Source organism: Anabas testudineus, chromosome 7 (assembly GCF_900324465.2).
Source record: "Anabas testudineus chromosome 7, fAnaTes1.2, whole genome shotgun sequence".
In the NCBI taxonomy this organism is placed as follows: Eukaryota; Metazoa; Chordata; class Actinopteri; order Anabantiformes; family Anabantidae; genus Anabas; species Anabas testudineus.
The window spans coordinates 8,112,240-8,133,049 of NC_046616.1; the positions used below are offsets into that span (position 1 = coordinate 8,112,240).

Below are 20,810 nucleotides of genomic sequence, written 5' to 3' on the forward strand. Positions count from 1 at the left end.
CACTGCATTCAGTCCAAAACAGTAACATAGCATTCAATACCCAACCACCATCACTCACTGCCAAACTGACCACATAGTGTATTTTCTCATTAAATGTGAAACAAATGGTGTGTTCTGCTGAGCCATCTGATGAGGGAAAGCTACGTTCCAGCCGTGCCGGATACCCAGCAGCCTTCATTTTTCTTATTTAGTGTTTCCAAACCCTTGAGGTTACAAGGGGGTCAGCAATGCCCTATTGTTTTCTGCTGTTTGTTTATATCGCCATGAATGCATTCTGCTTTTCATAGTTGATGGGCTTTGGTGAAACACGAGCAACTGTGGTGCCACATTTCTTTCTAAGCACAAACGCAGAGGAATATCCTTCTGGAAATAATTGGAAACCATGCATTAAAAGTACATTAGTGCACTGCAGTACTGCATTTTGTTAAGAATGAGACATTTCTTCTCCAGCTTTACCTACAAACCTGTATTGTGTGACAAAGTATAGAAGTGATACTGTGATTATGTTGTATTGACTTTTCTGATTATATTGGTGCCATCGCGCCTCGCAAACTAAAACTTGTTTAGAAAAATACAGTTTTTAACTGATTAGTCTCAGTTCACTCATGCAAAATAAAGTATACTGAATAGATCCTCAAGAGCAGTGTTTAGAAAACACTATTTGTCTTTCTGGCATGTGAGCAGTGGACACTTCTTCTAAATGTCAACCTTTTTTGATTCCTGTGGGTTGAATCACATCCACTGTGACCCTGTACAAAACTAATGACATTTCCAAATGCCTTCAGTGCAACTTTGGGTTTAGTGCTAAGTTCAAATTATCAGCATGCTTTAGATGACTGCAAAAAGTATTTTACCTTGTCAATGTGAGTAATTTAGCATGCTGACATTAGCATTTAGTGCGGTTTCAAACTGAGCACATGCAGTGTGGTGAACCACTTTGAAACAACCAGATGATGAGACGTGGATCATTAAGATATGAAACTGGTAAAATTCACTTCGTAAATTAACTTCTTATAAAAGGTCATTAAACTTGCAGAAATTGTTTTTAAGCACAATAAATTCTGTGCATCTAATTATTAATCTTACCAAAGGCCAATCTTATCTCATGTGGTGAAAGTCTGAGCACAGCAGTGTGTGGGCATAATGGCAGGGAACAGAAAAAACTCGCTCGGAGTGTGTGCACCCATCTCGTACGTCACGAAGATGGTGGGGTTGTGATTGGAACCACAAACTGCAACACATTTAGAACAAGTCCCAGAGGAGCCTGGCAGCGTCGGTAGCCCTGCACAGTCACAGTCTCAAAAGGTTGTTTCCGGACATGTACGAATGTTAGAGATGTCACGTCAGGGTGACCAGCAAAATAAAGGCCAGTCAATGCTAACGTGATGACAAGCTGTCATAACAACTAAATTGAGGACTTGAAATGACTTTAGGTTTTTTTTGTTTTTCTGGCATTTTATGGTTCCTTGTAATGATTCAATAAAAAAACATACAGCAAACATCTCAACACTTCAGCAAAGGAAACGAGCACTGAGAAGGAGACACTTTGCCACACAGAATGACTCATCCACCCTTTAGACTTTTTTTTCCCATAGCTCAGTCAGCCAGAAAGTCTTCTTTTCACCATTTTGCTCATAAAAGTGCTTTTTAGGTGTAATAAGAGGTTTGTGTGCTGCACCCCAGTGTAGCTTTCAGAGAAGTTCTCAGGCTGATTAAAAGTGTCTGCTCATGCTTAAGATTGAATTTTACAGCCAACTGCTTCGGACAGCTTTCCGTGAATCTCAGACTAATTTCTGTGGATGTTTAAGGACATTATGGTTGTTGAGTGTGCACATATTTCCACGGATGCCTCTAATTGATGGCGACCTTTCCTCTGACATGTAACCACTGGATCTCCTAGCAGTTTATGCTTGATGAATTAATTTTCTTCTAAAGAATCCACAAAAACCTCACAAAAAGTCACTGAAGTTTCCATCCAAAGGCCACGATTTATCTCATCACATGTTTGTAATAAAATAGAAATATCTGGATATTTTAAGGGTGAAGATTGTGTTGGTTTTGGAAACACGTGCCATAACTGTCCCAGAGTTTACATACATTTTGCAGATATATTTTTTTTAAGTTGATGCCAGAGTTTTATTTTAATTCAAATGTGCCAGTTTTGGTTTCTCTGAGGATAAATGGCCTTATTGAAGAGGAAGGTTCAGTTTGATCCTCTTAAGGCCCATGAACTGGAAAAAATAATATATTGTGATTTATGGATATTTGATTTATGGGCCATCGCCCATCATTTTGGTTGCCTGTATGAAACATACAGTCTCATGCTTTTATTATGGAAATACCACATCTGTATGGAGGCACATGCTTTGAATTTGCCTTGTGTACCTCATTTCCCTTAATATTGCCTTTATTGTGGCAGATACTCGTCTGTTAAAATAGCTTATATCTCCCTAAAATCAAAAATAAACCTGGCAAGGTTCATAGAGGCTATTGAATGGTCTATGCGGAAACTCTGGAAACTATTGGATTGTTTCAGAAGTCTAATTATATTTAGGTAAATGTCTCAGGCTTTGATGTTTGACTCAAACAAAGAGGAAATAAATAGGATAAAACAGCTGAATCCCCACCATGAGAGGGAGCAGCTGGACTGGATGGATGCGGTAGAATAGACATTTTTACAGGATCTTTAGATGTGGTGACGATGTGGTTTTGAATCCGTTCTCCTCCTCTGCAGCAGCGTTTGTCATTTCTGACCACATTCAAGGATTCCAGGACCACAGATGTTGGCTCCAGCCTCCACTGCAGAGGCAAACAGCCGACACCGAGGCCTTTCAACATCAGTTTAAATAATTTCAAACCCATTCCTCAAATTAATTAATGGTTTATGAGGCATAAAGGAGAAGATTTTTGGAGACAATTATGTGGCTAATACTTTGATTTTCACTTTTGCACAAACAAAATTTACTGGAAACTGGAAGTGATGCGACACCTGTCATAATTAATTAACAATTAAATCTCAAAAACTCTTTAAAAACAACACACACTTACACATGCACTGAGTGCTATTTATCATATCATTAATGAAATGATGCACACAACGTGTGTGCAACAAAACATATCCAATCCATAACTAAAGATGACATAAACACTGTCATTGTCCAGTGTCTTACATAACTTAACTTAACTTAATATGTTCAAGATTAACTGATGCCATAGTTTGTTTGAGGAAATTCTTCTTGCTTGTTTACTTATTTCCACCCTCAAATCAGGAGGTTTGAAGTCAGAGACTCAGCTGCAGCATTAAGTTTCACCTGCCAACACAAGGTGTAAAACCTTGGTTGTTTTTACCTACCTGGACACTCAGGTCTGATGAATTCATCAAAATGCAACTTGTAAACGTGTATTGCCTGACAGCCTGTGGTGTTTGTCTCCATCTGTGGGAGAACTGAGATATGTGCAGTATAAACTGTGAAAGATACAAATGATCCCATTCAGCTCAAATATGAACGAGTCGAACTCCAATACTACAGTAAGCAGCAGCAACCCTGGATCTGCATCTGTTTTAAATGCCAATGAACAACAGCTTGTGAGTCTGGGTAAAGGTCTTTAATTATCTCAGTAAATGTTAGAATCCATTATGTATTGTTAAGTTGTTTTATTGACATTTTCAATAACAACAACGCCTATAGCTTTGTAAGGCGGAACTATTGAATTGGGCTTTGTGGGGAAGCATTTTCAGGTCGGACTCGGTTGTTGATTTTATTTTGCGGGATAGAACTGCTCCGGTAAGTGTTTTCTTAATTAAATTAAGTTTCGTAGTGGTGTTATGCGACCATAACAACAGATAAAGACAACTGCTGACACCAAATATTTGTGGTCATGTATCAATGTGAGACAATATGAAGCGAGCTGTGCAAACAATGTGATTTAAAGGCCTGGGCAGCTAGCATCAGCTAACGCTAGCCGTACTGCGCTAACATCATTCAACAACATTGCTGTTGACAGCAGGTTAGCAAGGCGGCTAATCACAGCAACACCTAAACTTCCTCAACACGAACAGATAAGGTTTTATGTTGTCTTCACGTCTTTGTTCTTGTTATCCTGTTGTCCACGGACGCCTGTTCACCCGTCACACTAATTTGTAAGTGTTGAGAATCTGTCAACACTAAATTAGCCAAGTGTCTAAGCTAGTGCTAAGCTAAGTAACCAAATATTTTACACTTAGCGTTACGTGAAAATATCTGTTGTCTAGTAGGTGTCACAACTGTACCACAAATCATGAGCAAGTAATGTACAGGTCAGGGTTAGTGAAATTGTATAACGACCGAGCTAAATTTTATTATGTTGAAGATAAATTAGGGGAAGTTAAAGGGCGACACAACTTTCTTCCTTTGTAGAGAACCCATATAATCAATGCTATTAAACTAGACCGTGCAAAACTAAAATATATCACTGCTTCTAGCTGGAAAAAATCCTCCAAGGGACATCAATCAGGAGGAGTTGATCTGTTCAGATTATATTGTTTGGAGAAATCGACTACAGCCTATATAATATAAGCAACCAAATGCAGAACTGAGAGAAGGAACCGCAGAGGGAAGTTTAATATCAGTCATATGCACATATGTCCGTGGAAAATCTGTGAAGTCACCCTTTAAAGTCCTTCACTTCCTTCAGAAGACAGAGGGATGGTTTTCATATTTATTGCTGCTTTCAAGAGCAGCCAGCAAGCGAACAAAAATATTTGCAACAGAGCAGGAACACACCTATTGTTACACAACGCAGACTTCTGTAAGCTAACATTACAGCACGGAGTGAACTGTATGTTTGTAAATTACTTAACTTGATGTCAATCTTTTATTTATTTTTTTACTTATATCCATCCCTATTTCTATCACTGGGTATTGACAACCAGCACATGTCCGTAGCACTGAATAATATCTGACATGTCCTGCAGATTTAAATCTTTACCACTAAAGATTTAACATTGTTCGTTTCTTCATCAGCAGGCGGAGGGATGAGTCTCTCCCCTGTGATTGGCACAGAGGTGCCAGAAACGGCTAATGGAGTTGTGACACCTGTCGCTTTAGAGAACGGTCCACATGTTCCAGTCTCTGTGAAATGTGGGGAGAGCAGGTTATCCTGTCCTGGGGAGTCATCAGAGGATGGGTCCCTTGGATACACAGAGAATCATGTGGATGAGGAAAACAGAGTTTACAATGATGAATATCACTTGGATACAGAGATAGACATTAATGAGAGAACGTCTACTTTATCATTACACACGTCTCGGGGGACAAACCCCTCCTTGCCTGACACATGTGCAGAAGACTCAGAGTCAGGACCCTTTAACAGAGACTTTCCTGATGCCTCTAACACTGTTAAGCCTCCGGATGCAGCACTGCTTGGGCACTCAGCTCACACCAAAGACTCATCTAAACAAGGTGGCACTGCCACCACAGATAGAGAGCCGACAGGAACAGAGACTGCAGATGGAGGCGCTGACAGCCGGGAGGAGGTGGAAGATGGAGAGAAGGAGAAGCAGGATGAAGAGGAGGACGAGAAGAATGAAAACAAATGGAAGAGTCAGTACACAGGAGGGAGAAAAGAGTTTGAGGTGAGTGGACTGCAGCATTATTTTTCTGACATTTGTGCTGTGTTAGATTATGAGTATCAGTGCATCATGGGGATAAAGTGAGCAATCCAACAAGCAGGATCTGAGCTACAAGAAAATGTTGGCCTCTCTGCTCAAGCCGTATGGTTCAGCCAAGTTGAAGTTGATTAGTATGTTTTCAGATAGTTATATCTGAAGTAGGGGTCAGACACTGTCTATCAAATGAAGGTTTGGATTATAAAAAGCTAGGGCAACTTGTACTTCTTTGGTTGGTTTCATTGTGATTCAGAAAGCAGTCATTTAACATTTACTTTTACTCCTCCCATATTTTAAGTCTTCCCAGCACTATTCATCGTCAGCCCCTGGACCTAGTACCTCCTCCTATTCCTCTCCCCCACCCACCATGCTTCTCTCAGATGATGCCCCGTGCCCACCCCACGTCATGGCACAGGTGTGGGTTCGTAACGTCAGAGGGATGCAGGACAGCAAAAGCCTGGATGAAATCAGCCAAGCATGTGGAGGTAGGTATCTGATTCTGATTCCTTCACCGGGGTTGCTGGATTGACAAAATATAAAATGTCTTTTAGTAAAACTTTACAGTGAAGGATTAATAGTTAAAATTATAACTACATTAAGAAAGAATGACATAGTTAGGTTCATCTGTGATTACCGGCTGTATTTCTGTAACATGATTTAGCTCATTTTGGCTTATTTTTCACCGGTGGTTCAGGTGCCCGGGGAGGGGGCAGGAGTGGGCAGTCAGAGGGCCGACGGGCTACAATCTCCTCAGCTCTTGAGCTAGAAGGGACAGTCAGCCATGAGGGAGACCTGACTAACTTCATCACCAAAAACCTGGAGCAGAAAATCAAGATGAGCTCCAAGCCCAGTCTAGACTGTAGTGACTGTGAGTAGCAAACATGACGAGATTTTAATCAAGCAAATGAAGCGACTTTTTTTATTATTCAGTCAAAGTTTCACTTAACATTTAAGTAAACGGAAGATAAAAGAGTTTTTATTGTCAGTGGTGCAGCAAACTGCCAGTCAGCCATTATTCATTATTTATTCATAACATTGGTCATGACCAAACCATAGGAAGTGATGGAGAATCGATACACTAGCTTAAGAAAATGAATTGATGTGTCTGTTGTTTTAAGATGAACCGATGGAGGCTTACATGAATCACCTACATCCCTTTAGTGCAGTGTCACTGTGAGGTTTCACTGGTTTGGGCAAGATTTATTTCATTTCAAAAACGTTATGACGTTTGCCTTATTCTGTGTATATATAATTTTCTACCATTGTTTAATATATAATTACTTTCTTTTGGATGGAGTACAGTTATGAAATCTACACTGCATAGTAAACATTTTGTGCTTAGCCATCTTGTATGTAGCGGCTAGTACGACAAGCAAACTCTGGCAAAACTAAAGTAGATCAGCAACCTATTTGATAGCTGTCTTGTTAGAAAGCTTTGTGGCAGGATATATGATACAGTGCTTGTTCTCCCTCTACTGTCTTACTCTGCAAAGTCTGCCTTTTTGTTCAGTATTAGTTTGGTTTTAAACACTTATCTCAGTATAACAGTACTGATAACATGACAGTAATATATCACCAAAGATGCTACTAATGATTATAAGGCAGCAACAACAATACTGCTGACCTTGCCGTCTTCGTATTGTTTTTGCTGGTGGTATCAGTAATGTAGTAGGACTATTGGTAGCAGCTAAAGTACCATTAGCATTACTACATATTGATGTATTTTTCTTTCCCTCTGTTTACCCATCACTCGCTGCCACCTTTTCCCTCCCTCCCCTTCCACATTGTTTAAACTTATTTCCAGACTGAACAACGTGGAATGTATCCACATATAAACACACGTGCACTTGTATAAACCAACACCAAATCAGCGCTTACAACTTGGGAATGTGTAAACGAGGCTTTGTGGTCAGAGAAACCTTCAAATAAGAAAATAGAATCCTCAACAGTTTTCTCATTTCAGAGTGACATCTGAGTGAGATTTATGGCTGAATAATTACATTGTGATGAAAAGTCACACTTTGCCTCTGCACTCTCCATCTTCCTTCACATTCCAGGCAGATTAAATTAGCCTCATATGGTGTTTTAACAGGGCAGCAGAGACTCAATACCAGACATCGAAACAGATGATGATTTCTAAAAGGTCACACATATACAGCTTTTTCATGGAGTTCGACAGGTTGACCAAGCCCTACCTGTCCATTAGCAACCATCCGTCTTGTCAAATTTTCCGGTAGAAAGACACTGAACCGCTGCCCTTCACTTAGTGAAAAACCCCTCCGGATTAGAGCGTCTGCCAAACTGGGCACTCAATTTAAACACAGGAGCACAGTCAATATGCCCTATGTGGCAGCTCATTCCCTCTACCTGCTGATTCAATTAGAATGGATGACTCACAGACTGTGTTTAGACTGGAGAAATTGAGGTCTTACTGCACGCTGACAGGAATCTTTTACAGATGGAAAGTTGTTTCTGTGCTTCAGCGACCACCTGTGTTTTGTGTATTCAAGATTTAACTACTCAGTGCACGTGTGCTTTTGGGTAACCAAATTTGCGCAGGCAGTCTTTTGTTTTATTATAACAGCTGTTTCTTCTAATGGGAATTATTCTTCCGTTGCTTTCGTGTAAAATGTATTTTTCATTTTGCCTGCGTATATTTCAAGAGAATTTCTTCACTTTAGCTTGTGACTGCACACAGCTTGAGTTCATTTCACGTCTGCATCACACTCACTTTGTCATTTGTTATTAATGGGCCAGAAATGCAAACATTACTCGGCCCTAACTCCGCATATGTGACATATTTATCCTTTTATCATTTTCAAATCATTATAAATAATGATAATGTTAAATATGTTATTCAAACAAAATTATCTCTGGTACTTTTTCACATGTTAAAGATTTAAGTGAATTACCCAGAGGAAGAATCACAATCAGAAAACATTTGCAGCTGTGTGCATACATCAGTGATTACAGTCTGTAATTGATATTTGCAGCTGCCTGTCCAATCCCCAAGGGGATTAACAAAGTATCAATGAATCTATTGTCATTTATTATCATAATCTGTTAATTCCATTATTATCTCTTATCAGCGGACTGTTCAGGTCCCATCTACCGAAGCCGAGGGTTGACACGGAGACCAGCGGATATCCCACCCATTGATCCATCTGTACTAGTGGACCTTCAAAAACACACCCAGGAGGTGGCGCACAGTGTGGAGATGATGATGCGGAGTCTCAATGGAACCATCCAAAATGTGAGTCTTCTAATGATCCAGTTCGTTGTACGTTTCAATCGTTGATTTGTTGAAGTTTGTCTATTTCAACTTCTACCTCTTACTGTGTCTCACTCACAATTTATCTTTGCCTTCTTGTTGTCCCTCACACACAAACGTTGATTTTTCTGTCCTGTCTTTGACACTGTCCATCTCTCTGTTCATCCAGATGACAGCTTTGAGTGTGGGCTACATCCAGACCTACAGAGACTCAGTTGACAGCCTGGGAGAGTCTGTGGACATGAGTATAAAGGTGACATACAGTGCTTTTCCTCTGAGGTTTTCTGTAGAAGTGTTTGTTAGGAGTAATTCTGGAAAATGCAGGAAATCAGTAAACATTAAGAGAAAGACGTGTCCATTAGATTACAAATAATAAAGTTAGAGATGATAGTTTTACTTTGATTTTGTTCAGTTTTAAAATGCTGTGTTGGCATATTTTCTAAATCTTCTCAAATATCATATTATAATCAATTTGTCATTTGCTGGCGAACAGAAAGTATTATACGACTTGTAAACCTGATACCAGACTGTTAATGTTATGTAGAAACATTAGCAAAGCAAAAGCATGTGTAGGCCACATTATTATAATTAATAATAAAGTCTTAATCGGGGCACAGTAGGCGTCCTATTCCCGTTTTTATATCTTGTCGTGTTGGAGTTGTCTGTGTATTTTATTGGCAGTTTGCTGATCATTGACGTCGTCAATAATCACTTGTTCTTGATTCACTGTCTGGGCGTCATTGACGTGATTTGATAAAAACATTTTTGTTTATATTTAAAGTTGTTTCTTTCAGGATTTTTGAGGATTCATAAATTATTGTTATATTCTGAATGTATGATTTGAAAACCTTTTTCATGGTCTGCCATGTGTTTTTGCTCCCACAGGGCATGTACACACTTATGGCTCGTTGTGAAGAGTTGGATCGTTCCATGCAGCCCATACACACCCTGGCTGCACAGATCCGTGACATCAAACGCACCTTGGATGCTCTGGAGACGATCTGCAAGTAACCTCACCTGCCCGGTACGAAAACACACCCAAACTGCAAAGATCCAACATTAAGCACATCCTGAACGAAGCTGTTTGCAAATAACTCCACTCCACCTGCAGCTAGCAAACACACACTGCTGTGACAATTACAAGCACTGTGGAGCTCCGGGAACATTGCGACTAGGCATGTTGGATGATTTGCTCTCTTAGGCCCCCTGCTTGTGCACTGTTTGATGATTACCATGTCTGTGCTGTCAGATTTCAAATTAGTTTTGCTTGATTCGACCTCTAGGCTGAGTTTTTTTTTTTTTTTTAATCAGCCCCACTTCAGCAAATTAACCATTTTTGGAGACACTTAGTCAAGTGCCCCGAGCACACACATCCTGGAAGATGTGGGGGTAGACATCCTCTTTTCCCCACTGTCTGGATGATTGTATGTTGTTATCCGTCCATGCCGCTTGGTTCAGATTGCACTAACCTCTCCTCCCCACTTGGGGTCAACGTTTCTCTCTCTGCCCATAGAGAGTCGAGTAGAAACTGTTCAGAAGTGACTTTTGCACAAGAACAAAAAATCTATTTTTAATCATATGCAACAAAGACCGGATTCTTTCTTTGCAAGCTCAATGAAGGGAGTGGAGCATCGTGTCTGTTTATCTGTTTTTTTTAAATGTTTGTTTAATTTTTCCAGCATGCATGCTTTCTGCTCCTCAATGTTGATGCAAAGTGGCCAGCGCAGTAGTTTGGTGTTTCCACTGGTGGTCACAGAAAAGCCACGTGGGAGAATTTTAAGCTCAAATGCTCCTTGGTAATTTATCAGAGTAAAATATTTACTTGTTTCAGCCAAATTCACTCAATCTTTCATATGATGTGAAAAAACTGTCAACCTTTTAATCATGGGCCTAATTTTAACGCTGAAATAACGTGTTATTTGGGCTAAAATCCCATAAATTTTCCAGTTATGTGTCAATGCAATCTACGACACTGATGAGGACATAATGACAAGAATATCATATTTCCTTTACAGTGGCTTTTAATATAATAAAGGCTTGAGTTTTAGATGTCAACAGAAGTGGAAACACTTCATGGAAAGCAGATAAATTTAGCAAACCGAAAGATTGTTTTAAGAAACCATAGGAAAATGTCAAGGCATGTAAGTAGCTAACAAACTGCACAGTGTCAATAATTTGGTTGTGATGGTTCAGTCAGTTTGGAGAAATTATATGTAAATATATGTCAGTTTCCAAACACCTTTTTGAATCCATTAATTTCTTCCTGATTTCTTCCTGACTTAAATTAGCTTCTAGTTTTCAGCCCTGCATGAATTATTTTGCAGTATTGGCTGTAACTATAGGTTGTTAAGTGGTTGATACCTTAATTTGGAACAAAACTCTACATTTAGTCAACACTGACTACATTTTTATCTTTGGGGAAAAAAATCAGATCATGGAACATTTGCTACTGATTGTACTGAATTATACAATATTAAAATCTCTGTGCTGTGTTTCGCATCCTATTGTTTTCTGAAATATGGAAAAGATTGGACTTAAATCGGGAAAACATTGCTTGTCGTGGCTCAACACCCCCTTTGGATGTGAACTAACATGTACTGTATCACTTATAATTGATTTCAGAGTGGCTATTTATTAATTCACTACAGGATAAAAGACATTAAATGACTGCAATGTTACTTGGCTGGTACTTTACCAACTTAAAGCCGTTTGCTCTCATTGAGATTGATGATGAAGAGACTGTGTTATCTCTGTCATTGCACTTGTGGGTAGCCCTGTAGTAGATCATAGTACTTGTACTAGATTCTCATATGTATAATTATTACTGATGGAAGGCAATATGTAATTTGACTTGAGTAGTGTTCATGGGGTTGTTGTGGCTCTCTTATATTGGACACTTCATACTTGTCCATCAAGCTTATTTATGATTTATGAAAACCACCTACGGCAGTGTATCTTGGGATACTTCATCTACAAAATGTTATCAGAGCAATACTACAAGCAAAGTAAGTACACATTTTAATCTTCTCCGTAATATTGATGCTTAAATGTGCTGATATATGAATGGCTTTTCAAATTGTCAGCTGTGGGAGTGAAACTAGGAGCAGCAGCATCACTCTGCGTTGTTTAAACTGTCTCTACATACAACTCTGCACCTGTTATTGTGCTTAAGATCATGATATTGGCTTCACGAAAAGCTCAGATTACATTTGATGTCTGCTTTTTGTCTCCTTGTCACTTTCATCGATCTTGTCGGCAAATGTCTGAGGAGGGAGAGTCATTTAAAATCTGATAGTAAAGTCTATTATCATCCCTTGATAATACTGAAATTAACTTAAATGTGTCCAAGGCTTTAAAGGTGTGAATGATCTTTTGCAGATATAATGTCCAGAGAATGGACATTTGGGAGCCTTGGTATATTTTTGAGGTGTGGAAACGGATCTTCAAGATGGGGAAATTAGAGAGGAAAATGTTTTTTGTTCATAATATATGTAAATGTGTGATTAATTTTCTGTTGTACAATCAGATGCACCAGTGTACATATGACCTCTTTCTGTAACTAAAAAAACTTTGGAGACCCTTCGTCTTGAGTGTATATTTTAATGAAAAATGACAAATAAATTTACATGAGCTGCAAAAAAGTTTGAGTTTGAGTGTGTGTATGTGTGTATGTGTATAAATTACAATAATTTAAAGTTGCCTTTTTTAACAGACATTCTGACTTGTCATTGATTATTAATCTGTTATAAACCAGGACCATCACTTTATCAGTCATTTTCCTACCATGATTTGTCAAAGCCTTTGTTGAATGGTGCATTTTCACCAGGTTGCAGGCAGAGGATGCTAGAGGGCTCTGAAAAAAATGTGCTGCAGCTCAACAGATGGGCCGTTTTAAAGATGGTACTATTTGTGACAGAAGCCACAAAGTGTAAAATGTGGATGGTTTGTTGTTATGTGGTTCTCAAAATTTTAATTGGAATTCAGTGCACAAATCATTTTGTCAGCAATATTGCTTTCAGCTAGATTAAAGGGTCAGTTCACCCAAATTACAAGAGGAAATACATTTCTCACTTATATGTGAGTGAGAAACGGCAATGCAGATGCTCTGCTCTCCCAGTACAACAAAGGTAAATAAAATTTCATTTGTAGAAAATACCTTATATAAAATAGTGTCCTAGTTACTTTGTATAATCTACAAATGTCACTGTCAGAAGTAGTCCCTGTGAAATCTGTTTTCAACCTGTGTTTAGTGGACTGGCCCTTTAAATCGACACACCTATTCAATGAACAGAGAAATTCCTGACTACATTAGGGCAGTACCACTGTGTCTTGGCACATCCTGCGATAGGTCCAGCTTCCTTTATTTTGATGCTCTATTCAGGTTCATCTACAAAGCAGCACACCTGCAACCCGCAGAGACTCAGTGTCTGGCTTTAAGGCACTTTAGAAGGGCCGACACCTTGCAGGTGAAGGTCGCCTTATTTCACTTTTTAATGTTCTAGGCATAGGTTCCCAGCCACCAGAAACAGCAGAACAGTCAGATGTGGGGCAGCCAGCATATTCATACCCCCATCTGTGGGTATGTCAAGTGAAGGCGTTGGACTTCCAGTTCTGGGTGAACTGCTTTCTCTTAACTCTGCCACAGAGGCACCTTTTGTTGTAGGAGCTGTTGTGTAGGCAGTAGTAGTCTTCGCTATTTCTGCAGGATTTTCTTTTACTGTTCCCCCAACAGATGTACCGTCCTTGGGGGACTGCTGGTCTGAGACCTCCCCGTCAACAGTCTTGTACCACTGGCACTGGAAATCGTTCTTCCATATCTCGGCTGGGTCTGGTTCCATTTTAGTGTCTGTGTCTGGCTGATTGGTGGCTTTTGCTGCCTCTGCCTGAGAAGGAAGATAAATAATTCTGAAAATTAAATAATGCAGCGAAAATTCAAAGAACATACAACAGTTTTCACTGTTGTGCAGTTATATCAATATTCATACTTTATATTATGCTGCACTTTATGACAAATGGTTATTACCAGAGCCCCAGATTGACAAAAAGTGATGAGAGAAACATTTTGTTCCTGTGTTCACTGGTGGAGAATCAAACTCCTGTTTTCCTCTATGCTTTCCTACATCGAAGATTTTCTCTGGGAACCGGACTCCCTGCTGTTTATATCTCTTTTTTTCAAATGACTCATGACTCAAAATGAGATGTTCTGCTTCCAACTTTCCACACAGAGAGCAGTAGTTGTGAATTTGTGTCTCCTGACACGTGCCTTTCACTGTGTATACACTGGTTTTTGTGACTCACCTGTTAAGTAGCAGGAAAGGAGAGAAGTCGAAAAGGCAATCAAAGCTTCCATCTTTTCAGCATGTTGTTGCCTCTTATCTCACGAGTCTTATGTATGTTGGTAAACCTTTCTGTGCGCATTCAATCAGTTGAGATTTATCTACATGTTAACGAGCCCAGTGTATCTAAGTTAGTCGTCTTTCATTTGTTATAAGACTCTTAGGGTCGCCACATGGACTGGATTGTGTCATGACTTTGCATAATGACAAAGCTGCTTTGATGATGATGCCAATTCTGACCTATGAGCAGAATGAGTCTGGTTTATATCTGAATAAGCTTAAACAGGCCTCTGGCAACATTTATAGCTTCTTTAAAGAGAGCATAAACAGGGCTTTTAAAATCCATCACAAATCCATCTTCAAATCTACTTCAATTAACATTTTCTCACCTTTTCCGTCACTTTGGATGGGGGCGGGAGGTGAAGATAGGCAGAGCTGTCTGGATTTTGACGGACACATCGGCCCTTTCCCTGGCACAGAGAGGCTGAGCACAGTCGTGATGCAGTGGTTACATTAATAGAGTAGGGTCCCAGGACTTTGCGGACAAACTCTGCCAGATCCTGACACTCTCTCTGTGAAAGAGACAGCCGGCTTGATGTAAACAGTAAGAGGGAGCAGTGTTATGGCCTGACGGATACAGTGAGCACTGTGTACTACAGCCTGACAGAAACCTGGAGGCCGGTACTGTTATTGATATTTTGGAGTTTCAGAAAAGTCCTGTATACTGTTTTGTCTCTGGTGGACAAATGGTAGCACTGTCTGCACTGCAGTGTCATTACTTCTTATCCAACATATACTTTGATACTGATAAACACAATCAGCCACAACATTAACGCCACCTTCTAATCATCTGATCATGACTAGCATTCAAATATTCCCAGTCTGACCATCACATCAGGCTGTATTAATGCTGTGACTGTTCAGGGTGTATGTGTAGTTAGACGATACTGGTTGATTTATCAGTCCAGCGCACACTGTTCACTTTTCCTTTACAAAGTTAGGACCAAGTTTTTCTGAAAATGACTTATGCTGCATTTATATTCATACACAAACAAATAAATCCTAAGAGATTTAAGCAGTGAAGCTGAAGAACAAAAAAAGGAAAACCTATGTCATTATAAACCACATTCCTGGGGGAAACAAGAAAATTATCAGGTGGATAAATGTCATTGGTTGATGTATAAATAAAGCCTGGCTCCAAATGTGCAGACACATTCGAGTGTATACACTTTATGCAAATGTATGTACCTCTGTTTTTGTCTCAGTTCTCTCCCAGATGACAACTCCAGCTGTTCCCATGGCAGCACTTTCTCCTATGGTGCTGACCAGGTCTACCTGCAGAAAGAAAATGAACTAAAAAAACTGTACAAGAGTCCCAGCACAGCAAGCTCTTTTTCAACTTCATGTTTGTAATGATATGCTGCAGTGTATATGTAATTATACTTGTAATGTGAAACCACTATTTATTTTCACCCTAACTCCTGCACATTTTATTAAAATCTAGACCATTGGTAAGAAAAACACGTTCACACTTTTGTAGATGAAAGAAGTTGAGACTTAAGAGCCCAGGAAGGAGTCTGGAGTTGATTTCCAGACATAGGGCCTCTGGATCAGTAGATCTAAACAAGCCTGACATATCAGATGTTATATCTCACCTGTGATAGGAAAGTGTTAGTTGAGGTGTAGACGCTCTTGACCAGTGGAAAAACGGGCAGATCCAGCATCCCAGTCAGAGATGATACTCTTAGGGCTTCTTTTATTTGACTGGATAAATAAAGCCTGGCACCAGAGGTCCCACTCTAGGAAAATAAAATATATTGACATAGAAAGTGCTTAAAATAACTTTTTTTTTTTTGTCTGTTAAAACTCCCTTCTCACCCAAATCCTGTCAGAGATAATTCGTTTATACAACAAGATTTCACATCAGCCTCTCAAGTTAAAACTCTGTGGGTTATTAGGTTTACTCTCCACCACATTTCTGGGCTCACAAAGATGATGGTATGCACTGGATTTGACAACTAGAGGTTTTTTTTTAACTTTTTACAGAATCTCACTGATAAACCCGACTTGGCATTTTTCATTTCTCTCAATTTTTGGTGTTAAACAGGAAGTTGTCTTCTGCAGTTGTGTAGATGTTGTTAACAGCTCAGGAGACATGTTTGAGGTAGACAGTGGTTTTCACTTCTTCTCTCAGCTACATCAGTGTTGTTTTTTTTTTTTTTTACCCTCCCTGAATATGTTCTTCTCAGTATTATTATTAGAAAAAGAAACTCACATGCACAAAGGACAACGAGTAGCGTTACCCACCTGCAGCTTCTCCAGGCTGAGGAGCGGGTAGAGGGCAGAGCATCGTTTCCAGAGCCACAGAAGCTCGTCGTTTAGGGCCATCTCTGCAGCAGGGCACTGGCCGGTGTAGTTAGCTAACATAGTTTGTGCAGGGTTGCCGTTGTAGCAGATGGGGCAAGGGGAGACACCCCATAATGCTTTGGGCCGTAACCTTTGGAGTTCCCGAAGAGTTTCCATCATTACGGCCTGGGCGGCTGCCTCAAAATCAACCTGTGACAAGAAAATCAGATCTTCTTTTGTGAATGGTTCATATGAAATGACCATCACACTTAAATATAGGGTTTATGATACAATAGAATATCACCAGTTTAGGTAGCTCTCGTTGTAATTCATTTAATTTATTTATTGGACAGTTGAGGAAAAGAGACCAGCTCAGTGAGCATGACTGTCTTATGGAAAGATTGGATTTACTTGTATAGCATCTTTGTATCAATGCGCTCAGATGCCTTAATTTGATTTGAATGACTTAATTATAATGATAATGACCAGAAGCAAATTGTACCACAGTGATGCTATTCGTGACTAAGATGTTTCCTATCAAAGATTTTAGCTAAGGAAGAAACACTTTTGAAGGTTTATTCAGCACCTTGCACACTTCAACATCAGAACATTTTTCTGCATCTCCAGCCATGCTCCCTCATTTTCCTTATCTACCTTTCCTGTTTTTGTTTGGACACCTTTTGGCCTTTAGTTCTTACAGACTTGTTTTTCTGCCTTGTTCCTTTCCTCCATAGCGGCCCCTTTCTTCTACCACACACCCTTTATCTCTCCTCTTTCTTTGAATTGTCTTTACCTGTGACCACCTCTCCACTTCCTCTGGGGTCCAGTTAGGAAAGAAAGTCTTCAACAGGGTCCTCGATGCCTCCAGATATAGTGCCTGTTTCTCACTGTTCCTTGACCACTGGGGGGTCCATTCAGCCCACCGCAACACCCCCAACCCAAGGTACCTTGGGGCAGGTAGTGCCTCCTCCAAGTCCTGTTGTGTCTTCTGTAGGTGGGTGTTTAGTTTTGTGTGCTGAGGTAGCCCCCCGTTGACCGGTGTGTCTTTGTCTACAAAATAAGGGTAATTTCCTAACGTGTCCTCATAAAAGATGGCCACTCGGCCCTCCTGTTCTATACCAAAAGATCTGGGATCTGGCCGATTGGAGCAGGAAGAGTTAGGGATGCCCCAGAAGATGATAAAAGGCTGTCCAGATAGGAGAGGGGGGCTAGCTGGCTGTGGGGGCCCGGCCATACAGGCAGTAAGCAGGAGGAGGAGGGGCAGTAGAAATGAAGACTGGACTTGAAGAATGGTGGATGAAAAAGTCCTGAGGTTGTAAGGTGTCAGTGTTAGTTCTGGCTTTGGGTCTGGACGCGACCATGGCTCGGTCCACGCCATTGGAGCGGGCGCCTCTCAGGCTCTCACCCCTTCAGGCCCTCACAGCCAATCATGTTCCTGTAAAACACACAGTGATAGGGTCTCTGAACCAAGTCACGATCAAATGCAGAGCAGATCAGCAGCGCTGAATCATTTGTTACAAGTGTAATTTAACTAAACTAACATTAAGGCAAAAACAACAAACACATTATCTCGCTCTCATTTTCTCGCTTTGTTCACATTGGCTGTCTTTTACCAAACAAACATCCCCCATGTGAACTGTTCAGAGTGAGTTTGATGGATTATTCTGATTAACTGGGACATCGTGTCTCGACAGGCACGTTCTGCTCAAGGAGCTACAAGTTTGTTGTGATTTTCCCAAAACCTCAGCACATAAAAACACGTACCACAAGTGGTAAGGCAGAACAAATGTAAGGTAAACTCACCCACTGCAAAAAAGATATAGCATTAAATATATTGCATCAGTTGCACATTTAGTTACTTACTGTAGGAATCTCGTAAAAGTGCTTACTGATTTCTTTACTTTCCATAGTAGATACAATTTCTGTGTGGCTCCTGTGAAGTTCAGGTTGCCGTCAATCACAGTTTCAACATACTGTCCTTTATAACTGCTGAAAGTTTACCATGCTTTTGTAAAGATCATCTGTATGCCGCAAATACTGTTAAAGCTCTCTGATTTGTTTGCTGCTGCCCTGACGGGGTTGATTAGTAACTTCTGGTATTTGCAAAAATACAGTACATGAATACAAATTAGGAGCATAACAATACAATTCATCATCAAATCCAATCAATCTCACATTTGCCTCAGTAGGCTTTACAATCCATACACAAACCATTCTCTCTGTCCTTAGACCCCCAAATCAGATAAGCAAAAAACATTTTAATGGGAAAAAATGGAAGATGAATTTCTCTTTCAGGACAGACAGATGGGAATAGAAATGTTTAGAACAATTTAAGTCGCTTAACTGAAAAAATGGCTTAAAGTGACTTTAAGGACTTTAATTACATGCAACATCAGAAGCAGGGTTGTCCTCAGAAAACCGCACGGATTCGAAAGCAGTGAGAAGGATGTGTTCAGATTCAACTCTGAGAAGATGAACAGTAAGTTAAAAGTGTCACAGCCACCGATACAACTCCAACTGTGTTGATAAGGCGGCCAAACACTGACATGCACTATCTGTCTCTGCGTGCGTGCACTGCAGTTTTTCTGCACGCGTGACAGATTCAAATCCTCCAGCTTGGACTCTAATGGGGGAATGAACACCACCATTTTTATCAAAGATTTTTCTGCATTCAGTGATCATTAGTGTCCTGTTTGTTACCGTCAGGTGCACATATATAGCAAAGAGTTTCCATCATTTTCTCTCTGTACGCCACCACAGTGTATTTGAAAAGAATAAAACTGGCTGGGATTCCTGCACGGTTTATTTAATGACCAAACCCTCAAATGAAAGATGACAGTCTACACTTTCAGCACATGTCGATTGTTTCATATCAGATCCACTGCGGTGGCGTACAGAGCCAAAGTGCTGGAAATATGCACGAGATTGCATAAATGTGTCATTTATTCAGCGTGTTTCATCTCTTTTGCAGTTTATGTTTGTAGATTAATTACAGACATGTCTAACTTTATTGGATATTCTGTCCTGTTCTCTGGACCCTACTGCGGGAATGTTTTTAGATTAATTATAGACACATTTAACTACTACATCACACCGTGTCTTTTCTCTTTTTTTTATGTTTTCCAGCCGATTTCTCTTCACCAGGAACTTGTCACATTTTGGCAAAGGAGGTCTGGCAATTGCTTGTTAGCTGTGGCAGCTCTTCTCAGCAACACAGATAGCTGCCTGTTCTCTAACAAGCCATTAAAATGAAATTGCAATGTTCTACTGCAGTATGTGACTAGTGTCTGGTGGAGACACAATCCAAAATGCCAAGAGATTCCTTTAACATGAAATATGCTATGTCCAAATAAATCCACAAGGTTTCCGAGGGAAAAGAAGGAAAAACATCAGCACGTCTTTCGCTTTCCGCTTCATGGCCCCGCACACCTTCACAGGTGTTTTCAATTAGCCCGGCCAATCAGACCTCTGCTCCGGTGGGTGTGGGGTGGAGCTGCGCTGGAAATGACACTGTTTCACCAAAGCCCAGTATGTAAACGTGCATCATAACTGACAGGAGAACAAGTGCTGTCTCCACACAGTATGTTACGTATGTTTAGAAGATAGGATAGCTATAATGACTGTAAGAAGGAGAATATACAGCTCCACTGTTTGATTTAGATCATGAGTCGGTGCATTTCCTTTTTGCTATAATAAACATATCATAAGAAATATGTTAAAGTAGCCATGAAGCTTAATTATTATCACTCCAATTATAATGTCTTGATGCCTAATTGACTGATTATAATACAGCATCAGTTAATTAAATAACAACTTAAGCAGTATTGTTCAGCATAATAAAAAAAGACAATTTCTCCTTTATAAAAAGGATTAAACCGTACTGGAAAATGTGCTCCAGTAGATTCCCCGCTAGGAATACTTTTACATGATAAATAAGAACAGTAATCCATCAGATTGCCACCTCAGTACGTTTTAAGCATTGATGTTCACATCCCACAGTGAAAATAAGAACTTCTGAAGAAGCTTCCACAACAACAAAGAGACCTCACTGTGTCTAAACCAACCCTAAAAAAAAATAAAATAAATAAAACTAAAAGAAGGGAATTAAACTGAATGTACTTTATCTAAATCTGTACAATCTAATTATGTGTTCTAACTATATTCCTATTTATCATTTTTGGCATTCAGTATTATTTTTTTACTGAATAAT

The 20,810-nt window shown here is 39.8% G+C and overlaps 2 protein-coding genes across 3 annotated transcripts; one reads left to right on the plus strand and one right to left on the minus strand.

Annotated features, from left to right (window-relative positions):
- Nucleotides 1-3,725: 3,725 nt before the first annotated feature.
- On the plus strand, nucleotides 3,726-12,559 carry borcs6 (BLOC-1 related complex subunit 6). 2 transcript variants are annotated; one of them, XM_026368437.2, is made up of 7 exons: nucleotides 3,726-3,785; nucleotides 5,004-5,614; nucleotides 5,946-6,132; nucleotides 6,342-6,515; nucleotides 8,737-8,900; nucleotides 9,088-9,171; nucleotides 9,804-12,559. In XM_026368437.2, the coding sequence occupies exons 2-7, from the start codon at nucleotides 5,015-5,017 to the stop codon at nucleotides 9,927-9,929; spliced, it is 1,335 nt and encodes a 444-aa protein (XP_026224222.1). In that variant the 5' UTR covers nucleotides 3,726-3,785; nucleotides 5,004-5,014; the 3' UTR covers nucleotides 9,930-12,559. The 2 variants fall into 2 exon arrangements, with proteins under 2 accessions (XP_026224222.1, XP_026224223.1); XM_026368438.1 differs by lacking the exon at nucleotides 6,342-6,515 and having other exon boundaries at nucleotides 9,804-9,935.
- An 849-nt stretch (nucleotides 12,560-13,408) lies between these two features.
- si:dkey-72l14.3 (Glyco_hydro_56 domain-containing protein) lies at nucleotides 13,409-17,978 on the minus strand. Its single transcript, XM_026367581.1, has 6 exons — nucleotides 17,394-17,978; nucleotides 16,562-16,810; nucleotides 15,910-16,053; nucleotides 15,503-15,589; nucleotides 14,644-14,826; nucleotides 13,409-13,807 (listed from the first exon to the last, which is right to left on the minus strand). The coding sequence occupies exons 1-6, from the start codon at nucleotides 17,976-17,978 to the stop codon at nucleotides 13,409-13,411; spliced, it is 1,647 nt and encodes a 548-aa protein (XP_026223366.1).
- Nucleotides 17,979-20,810: the final 2,832 nt, after the last annotated feature.

Coding starts and splice junctions, on each gene's coding strand:
- si:dkey-72l14.3 (XM_026367581.1), bottom strand. CDS start 17,978: ATGGCGTGGACCGAGCCATGGTCGCGTCCAGACCCAAAGCCAGAACTA. Junction 16,054..16,561: donor TCAGCCTGGAGAAGCTGCAG/GTGGGTAACGCT, acceptor TTATTTTCCTAG/AGTGGGACCTCTGGTGCCAG. Junction 13,808..14,643: donor CATCCAAAGTGACGGAAAAG/GTGAGAAAATGT, acceptor ATTTATCTTCCT/TCTCAGGCAGAGGCAGCAAA.
- borcs6 (XM_026368437.2), top strand. CDS start 5,015: ATGAGTCTCTCCCCTGTGATTGGCACAGAGGTGCCAGAAACGGCTAAT. Junction 8,901..9,087: donor TCAATGGAACCATCCAAAAT/GTGAGTCTTCTA, acceptor CTGTTCATCCAG/ATGACAGCTTTGAGTGTGGG. Junction 9,172..9,803: donor CTGTGGACATGAGTATAAAG/GTGACATACAGT, acceptor TTGCTCCCACAG/GGCATGTACACACTTATGGC.